Here is a 15,469-nt window from a genome sequence, read left to right on the forward strand (position 1 = left end):
CATCAAAAACCAGCATCCCCTGGTATCTCATTTAGAAGATAGTCTTGGGGCTGGCCCATTCAATATGTTACAGTAATTGAATTGGTGACCCATATTCTTTTCTAGGAAATAAGAGTTCAAGGTTCCAGCTTTGTTTTAAACAATCGAAGACATACAGTTAATACAAGTTAGGCTTGCTGATTCTTACTCATCTCCCCTAAAATTTCATAATGGACTGGTCTATTCTTTGATTAGAAGAGTCTAAATGTGGGATGAATGGGTTGATTTGTCTTGTTCAAAACCGGTTTTTTCTTTTATTATCATTTTGCTTTTGCCATTCCTATCTAACAATATTTGATGTGTCCCAACAACACTCTAACTTTATAGTTCTCCATAATATTCAGCGGCATGCTTCAGTGATATAGCACTGTAAAAAGGGCAACAGTTCCACTATACAAGAAGACACAACACGAATATACCGCAGTCTCCCAAAACACGCACCTCGCACAACATACACGTAGCACACCGCATGCATGGGAGGCAGTCCTTACATGACCATAGCTGTTAATAGGACGTTAATTTATTAAACAAACAAACAAACAAATAATATTGGGTCATAGATATACACCTATGATTTTTCTCTCCTGAAACTTGAGCTCCAATACAAATGTTGCTAAATCACAAAAGTGACATTAGCTGTTAATGGACATAAAATTTAAGAGAAAACTTCTGGAAGAAACATTTGTTGTATACAATTTCATTTGTCGATATGCCCAGTTGTATTGTGTAATATATTGTGTGTCTTAGGCCTGTGTGCCCCCCACACACTAATTAATTACTTGGCTGACAGTAGCATGCTGTCAGGTCATATACTACCAGGTTTTACATAGTGTATGATGGTTATCATCATGTAGGTATTGACTTGATAGTGAAGGGAACATTAGTTAATTACTACAAATAGGTGGCCTCATGTCAAACTGCTTAAATAATGCATTGCTCCAAGGTCAGACACATCAACAAAATGATGATGCACTGTTGTACTATGGCGAAGGTTATGTAGATACAGGGTAAGTAAGTCAAAAGGGTTGTTAGCAAGAATATTGGGACACTCTTAAAGTTGTTAGTAGAAAGGACAATTTAAACCTGTGGTTTAGTGGAAGGAAAATCTCAACAAGCCGTATAGTGGTAAGACAGTCTGAACAAGTGGTATAGTGGTAGGACAATCTGAACCAGTGGTATAGTGGTAGGACAATCTGAACCAGTGGTTTAGTGGTAGGACAATCTGAACCAGTGGTTTAGTGGTAGGACAATCTGAACCAGTGGTATAGTGGTAGGAGAGTCTGAACCAGTGGTGTAGTGGTAGGACAGTCTGAACCAGTGGTGTAGTGGTAGGACAGTCTGAACCAGTGGTTTTGTGGTAGGACAGTCTGAACCAGTGGTTTAGTGGTAGGACAGTCTGAACAAGTGGTTTAGTGGTAGGACAGTCTTAACAAGTGGTTTAGTGGTAGGACAGTCTGAACAAGTGGTTTAGTGATAGGACAGTCTGAACCAGTGGTTTAGTGGTAGGACAGTCTGAACAAGTGGTTTAGTGGTAGGACAGTCTGAACCAGTGGTTTAGTGGTAGGACAATCTTAACCAGTGGTATAGTGGTAGGACAGTCTGAACAAGTGGTGTAGTGGTAGGACAGTCTGAACCAGTGGTGTAGTGGTAGGACAGTCTCAGCCAGTGGTTATTGGTAAGTCTATATCATTTTCAGGGTGACAACAATAAAATGGCGATCTTGGATTCAAACTGCAGACCTTTTAGTCACTAACTGTGTCCCACAACATGGTTCTGGCATTTACTTGTTCTGGTTTATTTAACTGCAGAGGGATAAAATTGTTGGAAAGGGAAAAGAAATTTGTTTTAATCTTCCTCCTTTCAGTTTATATCTTTGTACTGTAATTCTCAAGAGAAAACCACAATTTCCTGAACAAAACTAAGACAATTGTTTCCATAGGTAAGAAACAGTATGCTGGAGAGGTTTACATTATTTCTAGTGTACACTATTGATTGTATGTATACAAAGATGGTGTGTTAGTAGCCTTCAGCCAAAAACCTCTTCATGACTCACCTAAACATCCCGCTTTGACAGCGACTTGGCTCAGGCCTCCTACATAAAATAAAGTTTGCCAATCAATACAAAGGATTCCAATAGGTTTATACAGATCTATATTAACTGTACCGGATATTTACAAATGTTTTCTGTTTCTTATCTCTAGTTCTATTTTAAAATTGCGAAGTGCTTATTTAATTGATTTGTTGATGCTATGGCAACCCATATCTTTATTTATGTCAATTATGTAATTAAATTGTAAATTTTGATCGTGCTGTTGAGGGTTTGATGTGTAGTTAGGAAGCCAAACTGTGTAGACCTGTGGAGATCTGTTTAAAATTCAAAATGGTATTGTTTGAATCTGTAAGAAAAGAGTAGATTTGAGGTGTATCTTCCTCAAGCTAGACGTCTTCTGTAGAACATTTCAGAGAGATAGCAATATAAAATCTTCAATGTTTCCTTAACCTACAATAAGACTGACTTTTACATCGGGATCTGTACCAGCCCTAGCTAGGACAATTACTAGATACTGGTCATAGATGAAAGGTTTTACTCTGGGGATTTTGGACTTTCATCCATCACCAAAACTTGACATGTCCTTAAATTGCAATACCTATTGACAGACTATCAACCTTGAACAAACCAAACTGAAAATTATCATTAACATTCTTGGCATATCTTCTGAAACTAATGTTTGTTATTGCTTTCTGTCTTTCCAGATATGATGTCATCTACCTTAGTTGAGACTGTGTCCATCAATTATGAAGATTTCAACGACAGTTTCCTGACGTGTGGGACATGTCTGTGTGTCTATGACCACCTCGACTGTACACCAAAACTCCTGCCCTGTTCACACACTGTGTGTAAGAGCTGTCTACAGCGAATCGTTGAGGCACAACTCACTGACACAGGCTATTTCCGATGTCCAATCTGTCGTGAGCACATTGGAATTCCCAGAGGAGGAGTGGCATCATTTCCGCCTAGTTTCATAGTCAACCAACTTTTGGACCTCATGTCCCAACAGAGGCGCGACGTTATACCAAAATGTTCCTCCCATCCCCAGCAGGAACTACTTTTTTGTGAAACCTGCGATTCTGTGTTTTGCACGCAATGTGCCGGTGGGGAGCACAATGGGCGAGGAGCAAGCGAGCATACTGTGATACCGTTCTCAATAGCAATCAAAAGAATGTCAGAGATTTTGCTGTATAAGGCTCATTTATGTATCAAAAACTTGAACCACGCATATGACAATGTCTCATCAGAGGTTCAAAATCTCGAGTCTTCAGTGGAAAAAACTATAGAACTTATAAACCGTTCCTTCCAAGATCTCATTGCTTCTGTCGACAAACGACGACATGAGTGCTTACAAAAAGTTCGCAAAGTTCGAGAGGATAAGCGAAAGATACTTCGAGAACAGCTCGATTTGATCCAAACGGAAAAAGAAAAAGTTCAAGCTGAATGTGATGGTCTGCAATATCAGGTGGAGGTCAGGAACATTACTAAAAAAATTGGTGACCTGAATGAAAAGTTGGACACAACAACCTCCCTGTCAGAACCAAGAGAAAATTCTTTCATCAAATATGAGTGCAAACACAATAGCGCACACAAAGACATTTCAAAGGCTCTGACAGAATTTGGTAGAATCAAAGTTAGTACTACATTTCCATCCCTGTGTACAGGAAAAGTTGGTGAAGCTATCACACACCTGAAGTCCTCAGTCAAGGTCACGACTGTGGATTACCATGGCAACCCACGGACCAGCGGTGCAGATCCAGTATCGGCTGAAGTGCGAACAGATCGTGGTGAACTTGTGGAGTCGAAGATCCGAGATCATGAGAATGGAACCTACGAAGTGCAATATGTGCCACCCAAAGCTGGAAAAATTAAGGTATTCGTCAGTATCTTCAATCGTCCAATCAGAGGAAGCCCTTTTGTGATAGATGTCTCTGATCATAAAGATCCTGTGTGGAAGTTCGGGTCACGAGGATCGGCTGATGAGAAGTTTGTACAGCCTGTTAGAGTAGTCACGGAAAAGGCTGGCAATATTTATGTTCTTGACACGGGTAACAGTCGGATCAAGGTGATCGGTCCCAAGGGTGACTTTGTCGGCCATATAGGTCCCCTTGGGCTGGAGAATCAGAGTGGAACAGGTCTTTCTCTAACCCCTGATGGTAACCTTGCCCTAGTTAACTGGCGGACAAAGTACATCACCGTGGTAACCAAAGATGGAGAACTAGTCAAAAAATTTACAAACCCAGACTTTGTAGAGCCAATTGATATAGCTGTGAACAGCAAAGGGGAATTCATTGTGGCCGATAATGGTGCAAACAAAGTCTTTATATTTGACGGCAATGGTAAACTCAACACTACATTTGGAGGCAAGGGAGACAAAGAAGGACAATTCAAACTCATGTATGCTGTTGCCGTTGGCAAGTGTGATGAAATTCTAGTCGCTGATCATAGAGTCCAAGTATTCAGTAAAGATGGAAAGTTCTCCAGGATCATTCCTGATCAAAGCAAGGGTCAGTTTGGTGGGCTCAGTGTGGACGCAGGAGGCTTCATCCTAGCCACAAAAACAGAAAAGGGGAAAAGTTTTGTCCAGGTACTGAACTCCAGCGGGAAGTTGCAGTTCTGTATTGATAGTTTCCATGACAAGCTACGACGTCCAAGCGGCCTAGCAACGACCTCAGATCATCATGTTTATGTTGTTGACCTCGGCAACGACTGTTTGAAGAAATACAGATACAAATGATGCAGGTAAGCAGGGGTCCAACATGTACAGAAAAGCATTGGAAAATCCTGTTGATATTACTTCTTTGACCCATATTCTAAATTTACATACAAGCATAAAAAAAGAGTTTTGTAATCCATTTCTTCTTTGAAAATATTGCTAGCAAGGGCAACTCATTGTGATTATATAGTGTCAGATCTTGTGAACATGAAGTTAAAAAATTAAATAGAACAACAGTGCATTGTATGATCTTCAATGCAATTTCTTTATTTTTTTTTTCCAGGTAGCAATATCAGTGATCCTAGTCATGTTGTAGACATCCCACTCTAATGGTCTGTCCCAAACTAGAATGGACTGGTCTGTCTGATTATCTCACAGGAAGACTGTAGTGTGATACTGACTCCAGGATCCAAGGTGGAAGGGGCAATAGACCAAACTGTTTCACTAACAACAGACATGTAGCTGTGGTTCCTTCAGATCTATTCCACGTGGCTTTCTCCTCTAAATGACCCATAGTAACCAGGAGACTATGATGTACTTGATGCTGTACAAACTTTGGTAACAACTGGAAACTTGACACTGTGTAAATGATGCTTGGTTACCATTGCTGACACTGTGTAAATGATGCTTGGTTACCATTGCTGACACTGTGTAAATGATGCTTGGTTACCATTGCTGACACTGTGTAAATGATGCTTGGTTACCATTGCTGACACTGTGTAAATGATGCTTGGTTACCATTGCTGACACTGTGTAAATGATGCTTGGTTACCATTGCTGACACGATGATGCTTGGTTACCATTGCTGAACGTGTAACTGATGCTTGGTTACCATTGCTGACACATGCTTGGTTACCATTGCTGACACTGTGTAAATGTGCTGGTTACCATTGCTGACACTGTGTAAATGATGCTTGGTTACCATTGCTGACACTGTGTAAATGATGCTTGGGTTCGACCATGTGCTTGGTTACATTGCTGACACTGTGTAAATGATGTGGTTCCATTGCTGACACTGTGAAATGATGCTTGGTTACCATTGCTGACACTGTGTAAATGATGCTTGGTTACCATTGCTGACACGTGTAACTGATGCTTGGTTACCATTGCTGACACTGTGTAAATGATGCTTGGTTACCATTGCTGACACTGTGTAAATGATGCTTGGTTACCATTGCTGACACTGTGTAAATGATGCTTGGTTACCATTGCTGACACTGTGTAAATGATGCTTGGTTACCATTGCTGACACGTGTAAATGATGCTTGGTTACCATTGCTGACACTGTGTAAATGATGCTTGGTTACCATTGCTGACACTGTGTAAATGATGCTTGGTTACCATTGCTGACACTGTGTAAATGATGCTTGGTTACCATTGCTGACACTGTGTAAAAGATGCTTGGTTATCATTGCTGACACTGTGTAAATGGTCCTTGGTTACCATTGCTGACACTGTGTAAATGATGCTTGGTTACCATTGCTGACACTGTGTAAATGATGCTTGGTTACCATTGGTTACCTGATTGTGTATACATTCTTCTGGTAACCATTGGAAACTAGGATGCTTCATACATGATTTTGGTTTTCATTGGTAACATGATGCAATTTACATGCTTTTTGGTAGCCATTGGAAATGCATGCTTTTTCGTTGCCATTGGAAACCTGATGCTGTAAACATGGTTCTATTATAATTGAAAACAGTATGATATATCAAAGATAACCTGATGCTTTACATTGTACTTGATAACAATTGGTGACCAGCTGAATACATGGGTCTTGGTTACTATTGGTAACCTGATAATTTACACACTGTTCTTGGTTACTATTGGTAACCTGATAATTTACACACTGTTCTTGGTTACTATTGGTAACCTGATAATTTACACACTGTTCTCGGTTACTATTGGTAACCTGATAATTTACACACTGTTCTTTGTTACCATTGGTAACCTGATAATTTACACACTGTTCTTGGTAACTATTGGTAACCCGATATTTTACACACCGTTCTTGGTTACTATTGGTAACCTGATAATTTACACACTGTTCTTGGTTACCATTGGTAACCTGATAATTTCCACGCTGTTCTTGGTTACCATTAGAAACCTGGTGTGAATGCATGGTTCTTTGGTACTATTGGTAACCTTATGTTGTATACATGGTTCTTGGTTACTATTGGTAACCTTATGCTGTATACATGGTTCTTGGTTACTAATGGTAACCTTATGCTGTTACATGGTTACTATCGGTAACCTTATGTTGTATACATGGTTACTATCGGTAACCTTATGTTGTATACATGGTTACTATCGATAACCTTATGCTGTATACATGGGTCATGGTTACTAATGGTAACCTTATGCTGTTACATGGTTACTATCGGTAACCTTATGTTGTTACATGGTTACTATTGGTAACCTTATGCTGTATACATGGTTACTATCAGTAACCTTATGCAGTATACATGGTTCTTGGTTATATGGTAACCTTATGCGTTACATGGTTACTATCGGTAACCTTATGTTGTTACATGGTTACTATTGTAACCTTATGCTGTATACATGGTTACTATCATAACCTATGCTGTATACATGGTCATGGTTACTAATGGTAACCTTATGCTGTTACATGGTTACTATCGGTAACCTTATGTTGTTACATGGTTACTATTGGTAACCTTATGCTGTATACATGGTTACTATCAGTAACCTTATGCAGTATACATGGTTCTTGGTTACTAATGGTAACCTTATGCTGTTACATGGTTCCAAAACCAAAAGGATACTGAAATCCACCATTCCAGAGTTTAAAGGGATCCACTTTCTTTATCATCATACATGCCATATGCCACTTACACTATAAGTAGTAGCCATCTTTAGATATGTTACTGTCACCCAAAAGTAAGAAAGCACAATTTCTAAGAAGTAATTCTATCCTAAATGATCTCAAGAAGTAAGTTGTCAATCATTATTTTAGGAACACCATACAAATTATCTACATATAATTGAAAAAAAAACAATACTTTTTCCAATCCAGCTTTTCATTATTGCGAATTGGCAATAGATTGATATGAATATGCCTGTATTTACTTTCTATGTACACTTTTATTACTAAGTCCATTCCACATAAGGCATCAGGAAATGTATCAAGTTTGTATGCTGTTGATGTTTTCTAAGTTTGAGATCATGAATATCACAGGTAATAATACATATTCAATGTAAATGGTTAACATTTAACCTTAATACTTACATTATCATCTTACCACACTTTCGCCAAATTTGAGATCGAATGTTCGACACCATGTTTGAAGATCAACCAGTTATAAGAATTCAAATGGATGCCATTTTCCTGGAATTTGTAGATATATGGTTACCATATTCATACCTTTTTTCGCTAGCAGTTTTCAAAAAGCCCATGCTCATGGAACACAGACAAAAGCAGAAAATATACAGTATGTTATCTATTTACCTTCATACATTGCTTATTTTTACAAGCCACCCCATGCTTATTTCTTGTAGTTTCAGACATGCAAGTAAAGACAATTCATGTTATAGTTTGTCATGTGTCCAGGATAATCTATAAAATTCCACAATGTATGAAGGCTATTAGGTGATACATTGTTATGTAAAGATTCCCTTTGTTTTCTACTTTCCATGAGCTCAGTATTTGTAGTACTGGTGGGTTTTAAGGTGACTGAAATGGCAGTCTTACTTGTGAGGTGGTCAAAACTGGTTGCTGCCATTTTACAAAAGAAATGTAGACAGAAGAAGACATGTATATTTGACCTCATATATCATGTAATCAGCTTGAGTTTCTTATGCTACCATTTTTAAGTGCTATATTGTTCAGGACTTTCCATAAGCCTCAGTATACTATCTCTAAGAATTAACCTCAGATATTTCTATATAGATCACATGTCATTAACTTGTTACTGTATTTATCCAGAGCTCATAAAATTGGTTTCAAAGAACTTTGCACCTTTTAGGATAATGAAAAAGTCCGAGACAAAAATATAGTTTTTAGAAAGTCAATAAGAACCGTGAACAGTCTTGGAAAGGTATTTTCAAAAATTTCGTAAAACACTTATACAAAAAGAGGAAGAGAACTGAATGTGGAAGAGTGCTAATTATGATGGTGACTTTTAAGCTTCTCACTTTGATGTTCACACTCAATTACAAGGTATTTTGAAAATATGAATATATAGATACTGGAAATTAAGGGGTTTTAAAAATGAGGTATTACATATCAAAAAGTTGCTGATTGTAAAAACCTTGAGTCTATGTAACTTTAGCCTGACTTTAACTACACAGGGCTATACTGCTGGTCTCGAGATCATGAAATGTTCTGAAGTTTTAGCTTAGCCAAATACAGGTGACGTTACAAAAAGTTACGCCATTGTTGGTTGACTATGCAAAAGCTGAAGTCTTAAGATTGTTTCATGATTGCGAAGCCAGGTACATGTATCTCAAAAAGAAGAAAAATGGAACCCTGTGAAAGGAGATAAACAATCCCTCCACAGAATTAATTAACTTTTCCAGATATTACCCATCCTAATGCCATGAGGCTAACGATCTCCAATACTGAGGCTACTCCTGACGCTAGGTTACACAATTTTTATCATTATGTGTTGCCCTCATCATATGAAGCTGTGCCATATTGGATAAGCTTATTACATATACATATTTGTTGTGTTCACTACTGAGCCTAAGTCAAAACGCCCAATTTCATATGCAACGGTTTAACTGCTGGTGCCCCAAGTGAATTTTATTGTTATCATTCATCAGCATGTATCATTTAATTTTCTTGTTTATCATATTCTTCCTTATCTTTTTAGACCCAGAATCTGCAATAGATGGTTGAATTTCCTCACTTTGGTACAATACTACTAATGCCTCCATTAAACTTTGAAAATATTAAGAATTTGCAAATGCTTATTTATACTGCACTATGTCGTAACTGTGAAATTAATTTAATTTAAAAACATATCAGTGTTTCTTGTTTTTGTGATGTTTAAAATTTAATTTAATTCAGCTATGAAAAATAAGATATTGATGTTCTATAGAGAGAAGGTTTTTCTTCATAGGACTGCACAATATTTGATTGGAGAGATATGCCTGTAGAATACTTTCCATATAGAATTACATTAAGGATATGTAATAAAATGTAAAATCCAGCACAGTAGTAACATTTCGGAAACTTTAAAAATTAGACTTCAGAATTAGTATGCATGCAAACAAGGGAAAGAATATGTAGTTCTGAATTCAGGAAATGGATCTTCTTGAAAGTTCCCTTTATGTGTGGAATTAAAGGTTGTTTGTTTACACTACACATTTAGCTTTACTTACCTTCATTGTTCACTCTATATGTACAGAGTAAGAATGACTGAAATGCTTCAGACAATCAGTATTCAGGTCATCAACACAAACATTTTTGATATGCCCATTCCATGATAGTTCATGTATTACTGTTAGAAAATTAGAACTATCTCTATAGGTCTGAAAGCAGTGTATGCACGTGATATAAAGAATGGAATTAGTTATTTGCAAATGCAAATCATTACCCCTTCATCGGAAATCCTTTTGATTGTGATTACAAAAAGCTTGAAACTTAATTTATTTTAAAAGTCCTGTATTTCCATGATCAACTCTTTTGGAAGACTTAAATGTGTTTTCAGATCTTAATATATGCCATCAATCACAATCCTATAGAAATTGTAGGTTTCCTATGAAACTGCTTTATGAGCATACTAGTTCCTATGTAAAATGGTAAAAGTTTTTTTCGTGTTAACCAGTTTTAGTTTGTGTTGAAATAAATTCCATAAAGTAAAGTTTGATTTGGCATGGACTTATTTGGATATATAGGTTAAGTATATGAACAGTTGGGTCGATTTGTTAGCACATTCAGTGTGTCCTTTTAAATAAGTGGTGCAGTATGGTTACTGGTGAATTTATGGAGGTATCGGTTTATGCATGTGATGTGCAGTTGAAACAATTGATTTGCTGGTTTGGAATATTTATTTGATAATTTTTTTTTCTCATTGCTAAACCGTTTTCTTTAAGGTGTGGACGTTTTTGCTGTGGCGATGAAAACATCAAAATAAGATGATGTACTATGAAATGTGTATTAGATCAATCATAAGAAAAAAATCATTTTGTGTGCCAGAATTTACATTTCAACCCGGCAAGCAAAGTTTTAGAAGTAGAAAATGGACATTTTACAGTTGAACCTTGATAGCTTGAGCTCATGTTACTTTAACTTAAAGACCCTGATTATTTCAAAGTGTTTTGGTGGTTCTGGACCTCAGTTTTTGCCATAGATAGATGTAATTTTAATACTGATTTTTTTTATCCTTTGAAGTTTTACTGCAGTCCTGCTAACTGCAATGGTACAAAGTTTGACTTATTTAAAGATATTTAGCAGCAAGTTGGAAAATATATTGGCTTCATTATCAGAAGTAAATTATATTTTGAAATATTATTAAGACTTTGATCAGATGGGTTAAATTTTGTAAAATGTAAAATTAGCACAGTGATTCAAGGGGAGTAATTCTTATTAACAGTGATGTCTTCAGTTCGATCTTTTAGCAACTTTTGACATTTTTGACATAGAAAGTGAAGTAGCATACAGAAATTTGAAGAATTTTGTTGTTATAATTAAGCTTTGATTGACAGGCCAGCAGCCTTAAGAAGAAATGTTATGTATACACTTTGTGTAGGTGTTTTGTGTAAAAGGATTGACAGCATTTTAAACATATATATATCCATGTATAGTATTGTCATATATGTCATTTGATGCATTGCATACACCAGTAATTTATGATTTCATTGAAATTTGAATTAAAAAATCTTAGTTTGAAATACAGTTGTTGTGATTTATAAGTTTCAAGCTTATATAACTGATTTGAGTTACATAATATTACAATACGGTATATATAAAAAAAAATATTGTTTGCATTCCTTTGCGAGAGCTATTTGATCAATCGATGGCAAAATCCATGATCCAGAGGGCTTTTATATGAAAGGAGTATGTATGATTTGAGCCCTTTTTGGCCCCAAATCGTCAAATTTTCAACACTGTTATTCACTACTTAAATAGCTGGATTTGACATATTGAGTACACCCCTAATTTAATTGTAATGACAGTTTTCTAATTTTACAGCTTCAGTTGCCATGGTAACTGTCCATGAATTATGAAATTGTGGAAATTTTGACATTTTTGGCTGTTTTTGAAACCATAGAGCGCATTCTTGAACAAACTTTATATTTCTCCTAAAGATGTATCGGAAGTACATACATATTCTCAGTAAATATCAATTTGTTCAAGGATGCGCTTTATAGTTACATAGGCAAGAACTTAGTAAAAAATGACCGAAATTGTCAAAATTTCCAGTTTCGTTTCTTCCATTTCTGTATATTTTGGATGGTTACCATGGCAACTACAGCTACAAAATTAGAAAACAGTCATTACAGTTGAATCAGGGACGTATTAAATATTTTTACAAATGAATCACTAAATAACAGTATTGAAAATTTGATAGAATGGGGGCCAAAAAGGGCCAAAACCATACATGTCCTTTGTATAACTTAATTGACACCGATACGGATCATCTCCAACTGTACCAAAACTCTCCACTACAAACTGTCAAGAAATACAACTTGAAATGAGTCAACGTTTTGGTGAGATTTCCTGACGTCTCCCTTGACATCATCTCGCCTAGTGAATGTTGGACCCTATGATAAAGGCTCTGGTTTCTGCGCTCCTGCTTAGAACTACGTAAGACGACCTATTTGCCAGATATCAGCATAATATTACCAGGTCGTGTAAGCTCTTCCTTTCCATTTGCAAAGTTCTACAATTATTTAATTTCGATATGTGATAATCATGTAACCGGAATCGTTTAAAAGCAGGATCAGTTACCAGGGTAGCCCATTGACCAACGCTTAGCGCAAAGCAGTAACAGAACCTACCACTAAAGTAAATAGACTGAGGTGTGTCACGATGCAAGGACAGATTCAAGAGCCTCCCTAAGGCAAAAGTGAGACGATTTCAAGGGAGATTTGGTTTGATTAAGGTAACAGTCTATACATCATACTAGACATCGTAAACGTCACAGATGAAACTTCACTGTAAGGGAATTTTATTATTCTGCATTGCCGTATTCTCTTCTAGATCTCTATCACAAGTAGGATAGCAGCCATTCAGTTCAGTTCATTTAAAGGCAGATCCGTCCAATAATAAGTAGATAAGGTTAATTGGTTTGACCAACTTCCTGAGGCTAACCTGAGTCACTAATTGGTCATGTTGCTGAAGCTGTGGTGTGCGACTCATACGTGATAATTCCCAAACAAACACCTGACAACAACTTAGACTTCCGAAAAAGGGTAAACTTCTTACACTTTTCAAAACATTAAAAAGCATAATGTCGCTATATGATGTCCTCCAAAAGTTTAATGCCAATATTCTTTTAGTTTCGTGTGAATATTTTATTATCCAAATCCTTTTACTCTTTTCTCCATACTCGTTGCCTATGATGTAAGCGCGCGAGGGGTCTTAGTTTGAGAGGAAACCGGAGTGCCCGGAGAAAACCCACGTGATCTGGCAGGTGACCCCTAAGTTTTTCACGTCCATGCCGGGGATCGAACCACTACACCACCCGACCACCCACCACACTGACTCCATGTACATGTATTGTAATGAAATCGAAATACTTGCTTAATAGATAAAATCTTGTAAATCTATTACTAATGTATATGGTATATCGTCCATGTGCCTGTATACGATCAATGCGGGTCATGTGTATTTCTAATCAATGTTCTACCTCCTTCTATTCAGTTACGATTATCTATGCAGAATCTAGAGAGTTGTAACAGAATGGCAGTGTATCGTACTCAGACAGTCCGCTCCCAACCGTTAATGGCGCGAAGTTTGAATTGATAACAACTTCTATCTCATTAGTTTTGCATTTGCGGTCTTTTGACGTTCATGTAGAGCAGCGGTAGGTGATCAGTTTCGAGGAGAAGTTATCTTCCGTATACATATGTCTTAAACTTCTCTGTTTCCCACACAATGCCCAGACACTTCTTCTCAATCACCGCATAATTTCGTTTCCTTTGAAGAAGTTTCCGACTGGCATAGGCATCTCCTGTCCGTCTTCTTCATGTAACAGAACGGCTCCTAGTCCGGTATCGGATGCGTCATGCGGCAGCTTGGGAACTGGCTCATACTCCTTCATGCCATTTCTTGATTTTACACAATCTTGAGGTGAGCCAGACAACGTTGAGGTGAGCTGATTAGGTGACAGTGCACACATCATACTAGACATCGAAACGTCATACATGAATATTCACTGTAGCGAGATATCACAGTTTCTGCTTTGTGTGGTACTGGCGACTCCCGTAGAAAAAAATCATATTAATGATAAAAATAATTCAGAAATGTCATCAATTACTCTTCCAATAAGCGATCGATAATAAACTCTATATAGGTCATTTATTTTTAGAATTTAATTACTTCTTTGGTAGGCATATATAGTAAATGACTCTGCCCGATACTCTACATGAAAAAGGACAGAATACCATTGGCTAGCGAAGGTGCTCTTTTTTATTCATTAGAAGACGTTCTTCTACCGAAATTTAAACATCATTTGCAGAAGAATGGATTTCGAATACGATGAAGATTTCGGGGAAACCAGGATATGATGATTCGCTCTTCCGCATTAGATGGGGACACTGTGTCCAATTTTAATAGAGTTACACAAACAAACCACTTCTCGAAAGGAAGTACACACTGATGAATACAATGTATGTAGGGTGTCGTCAATAGCTATTCTGATAGGATTTACGTCCTAAATACGCTTTGTAGTACATTTGCAATACTCAATGATCCTTTTCAAGCAACGAGAATAAAATATATGTTAAGTCATCAAATACGTTATTAATTTTAATTAGTTAAGTTGGTTTGTCGCCGAGTTACATGTCTCACCGACTAACGTCAGTATTATGTTTGAAGTTCCAATCAGTGTGAAATGTTTAACCCTCAGAATTTAACAATATGCAGTATGCTGAATCATAGATTCAAAAAAGTGAAATTGTTCACCAGGTCAAAAAAAATCGTTAAAGCATTGTTAGCGAGTTGTTAAGATTTGAAGGCCCACTACCTTTCCGAAACAGAAATTTAAAGTTTCTTAAAAACAATAATAACATAAGAAAATATATATCGATGGCCTAAGATTGAGGTTACAACATAAAAAAGGCAAGATAATCTGTGAAATCTATTTTAAAAGTGACGATTCTATGCACTGTTTTGCCGCGGTATTTACATCCTCGATACTCCAGGGGTTCCGATCACTTACGATCTCTACACCCCTGGACTATCTCATAGTGAAATTGAAGGCGGCTCAGCGGAAAACATTTGACCAATCACAGGCTAGCAAAGACTTCCTTTGAAGACTACAGAGAGAGCGACGCCTAACATCAAAGCCACACAGTCAACCACAGTGTACCGTTTATACGGCTCTTTTGATGTACATCAAATGACTCAATTACCTGTTCTATTCTGTTGCCTCCAGTTTTACTATGAGATAGTCCAGGGGTGTAGAGATCGTAAGTGATCGGCAGCCCTGGAGTATCGAGGATGCGGTATTTAGGACGACGACGGGAAACA

General features: G+C 37.2%; 1 protein-coding gene across 10 annotated transcripts in view; it reads left to right on the forward strand.

The window, feature by feature from the left end:
• Positions 1-5,564, forward strand: part of LOC138321618 (tripartite motif-containing protein 2-like) — an 88,949-nt gene extending 83,385 nt beyond the window's left edge. For 5 of the 10 annotated variants that reach the window (XM_069265405.1, XM_069265433.1, XM_069265424.1 and 2 more), the window contains 2 exons: positions 2,794-4,831; positions 5,089-5,564. In XM_069265405.1, the coding sequence (XP_069121506.1) occupies positions 2,794-4,826 (2,033 nt within the window). In that variant the 3' untranslated portion in view covers positions 4,827-4,831; positions 5,089-5,564. The remainder of the gene's footprint in view (positions 1-2,793; positions 4,832-5,088) is intronic. The other 5 variants (XM_069265486.1, XM_069265457.1, XM_069265448.1 and 2 more) reach the window with 2 other exon arrangements.
• The last annotated feature ends 9,905 nt before the right edge of the window (positions 5,565-15,469 follow it).

The sequence above is a fragment of the Argopecten irradians genome, chromosome 1 (genome assembly GCF_041381155.1).
Source record: "Argopecten irradians isolate NY chromosome 1, Ai_NY, whole genome shotgun sequence".
In the NCBI taxonomy this organism is placed as follows: Eukaryota; Metazoa; Mollusca; class Bivalvia; order Pectinida; family Pectinidae; genus Argopecten; species Argopecten irradians.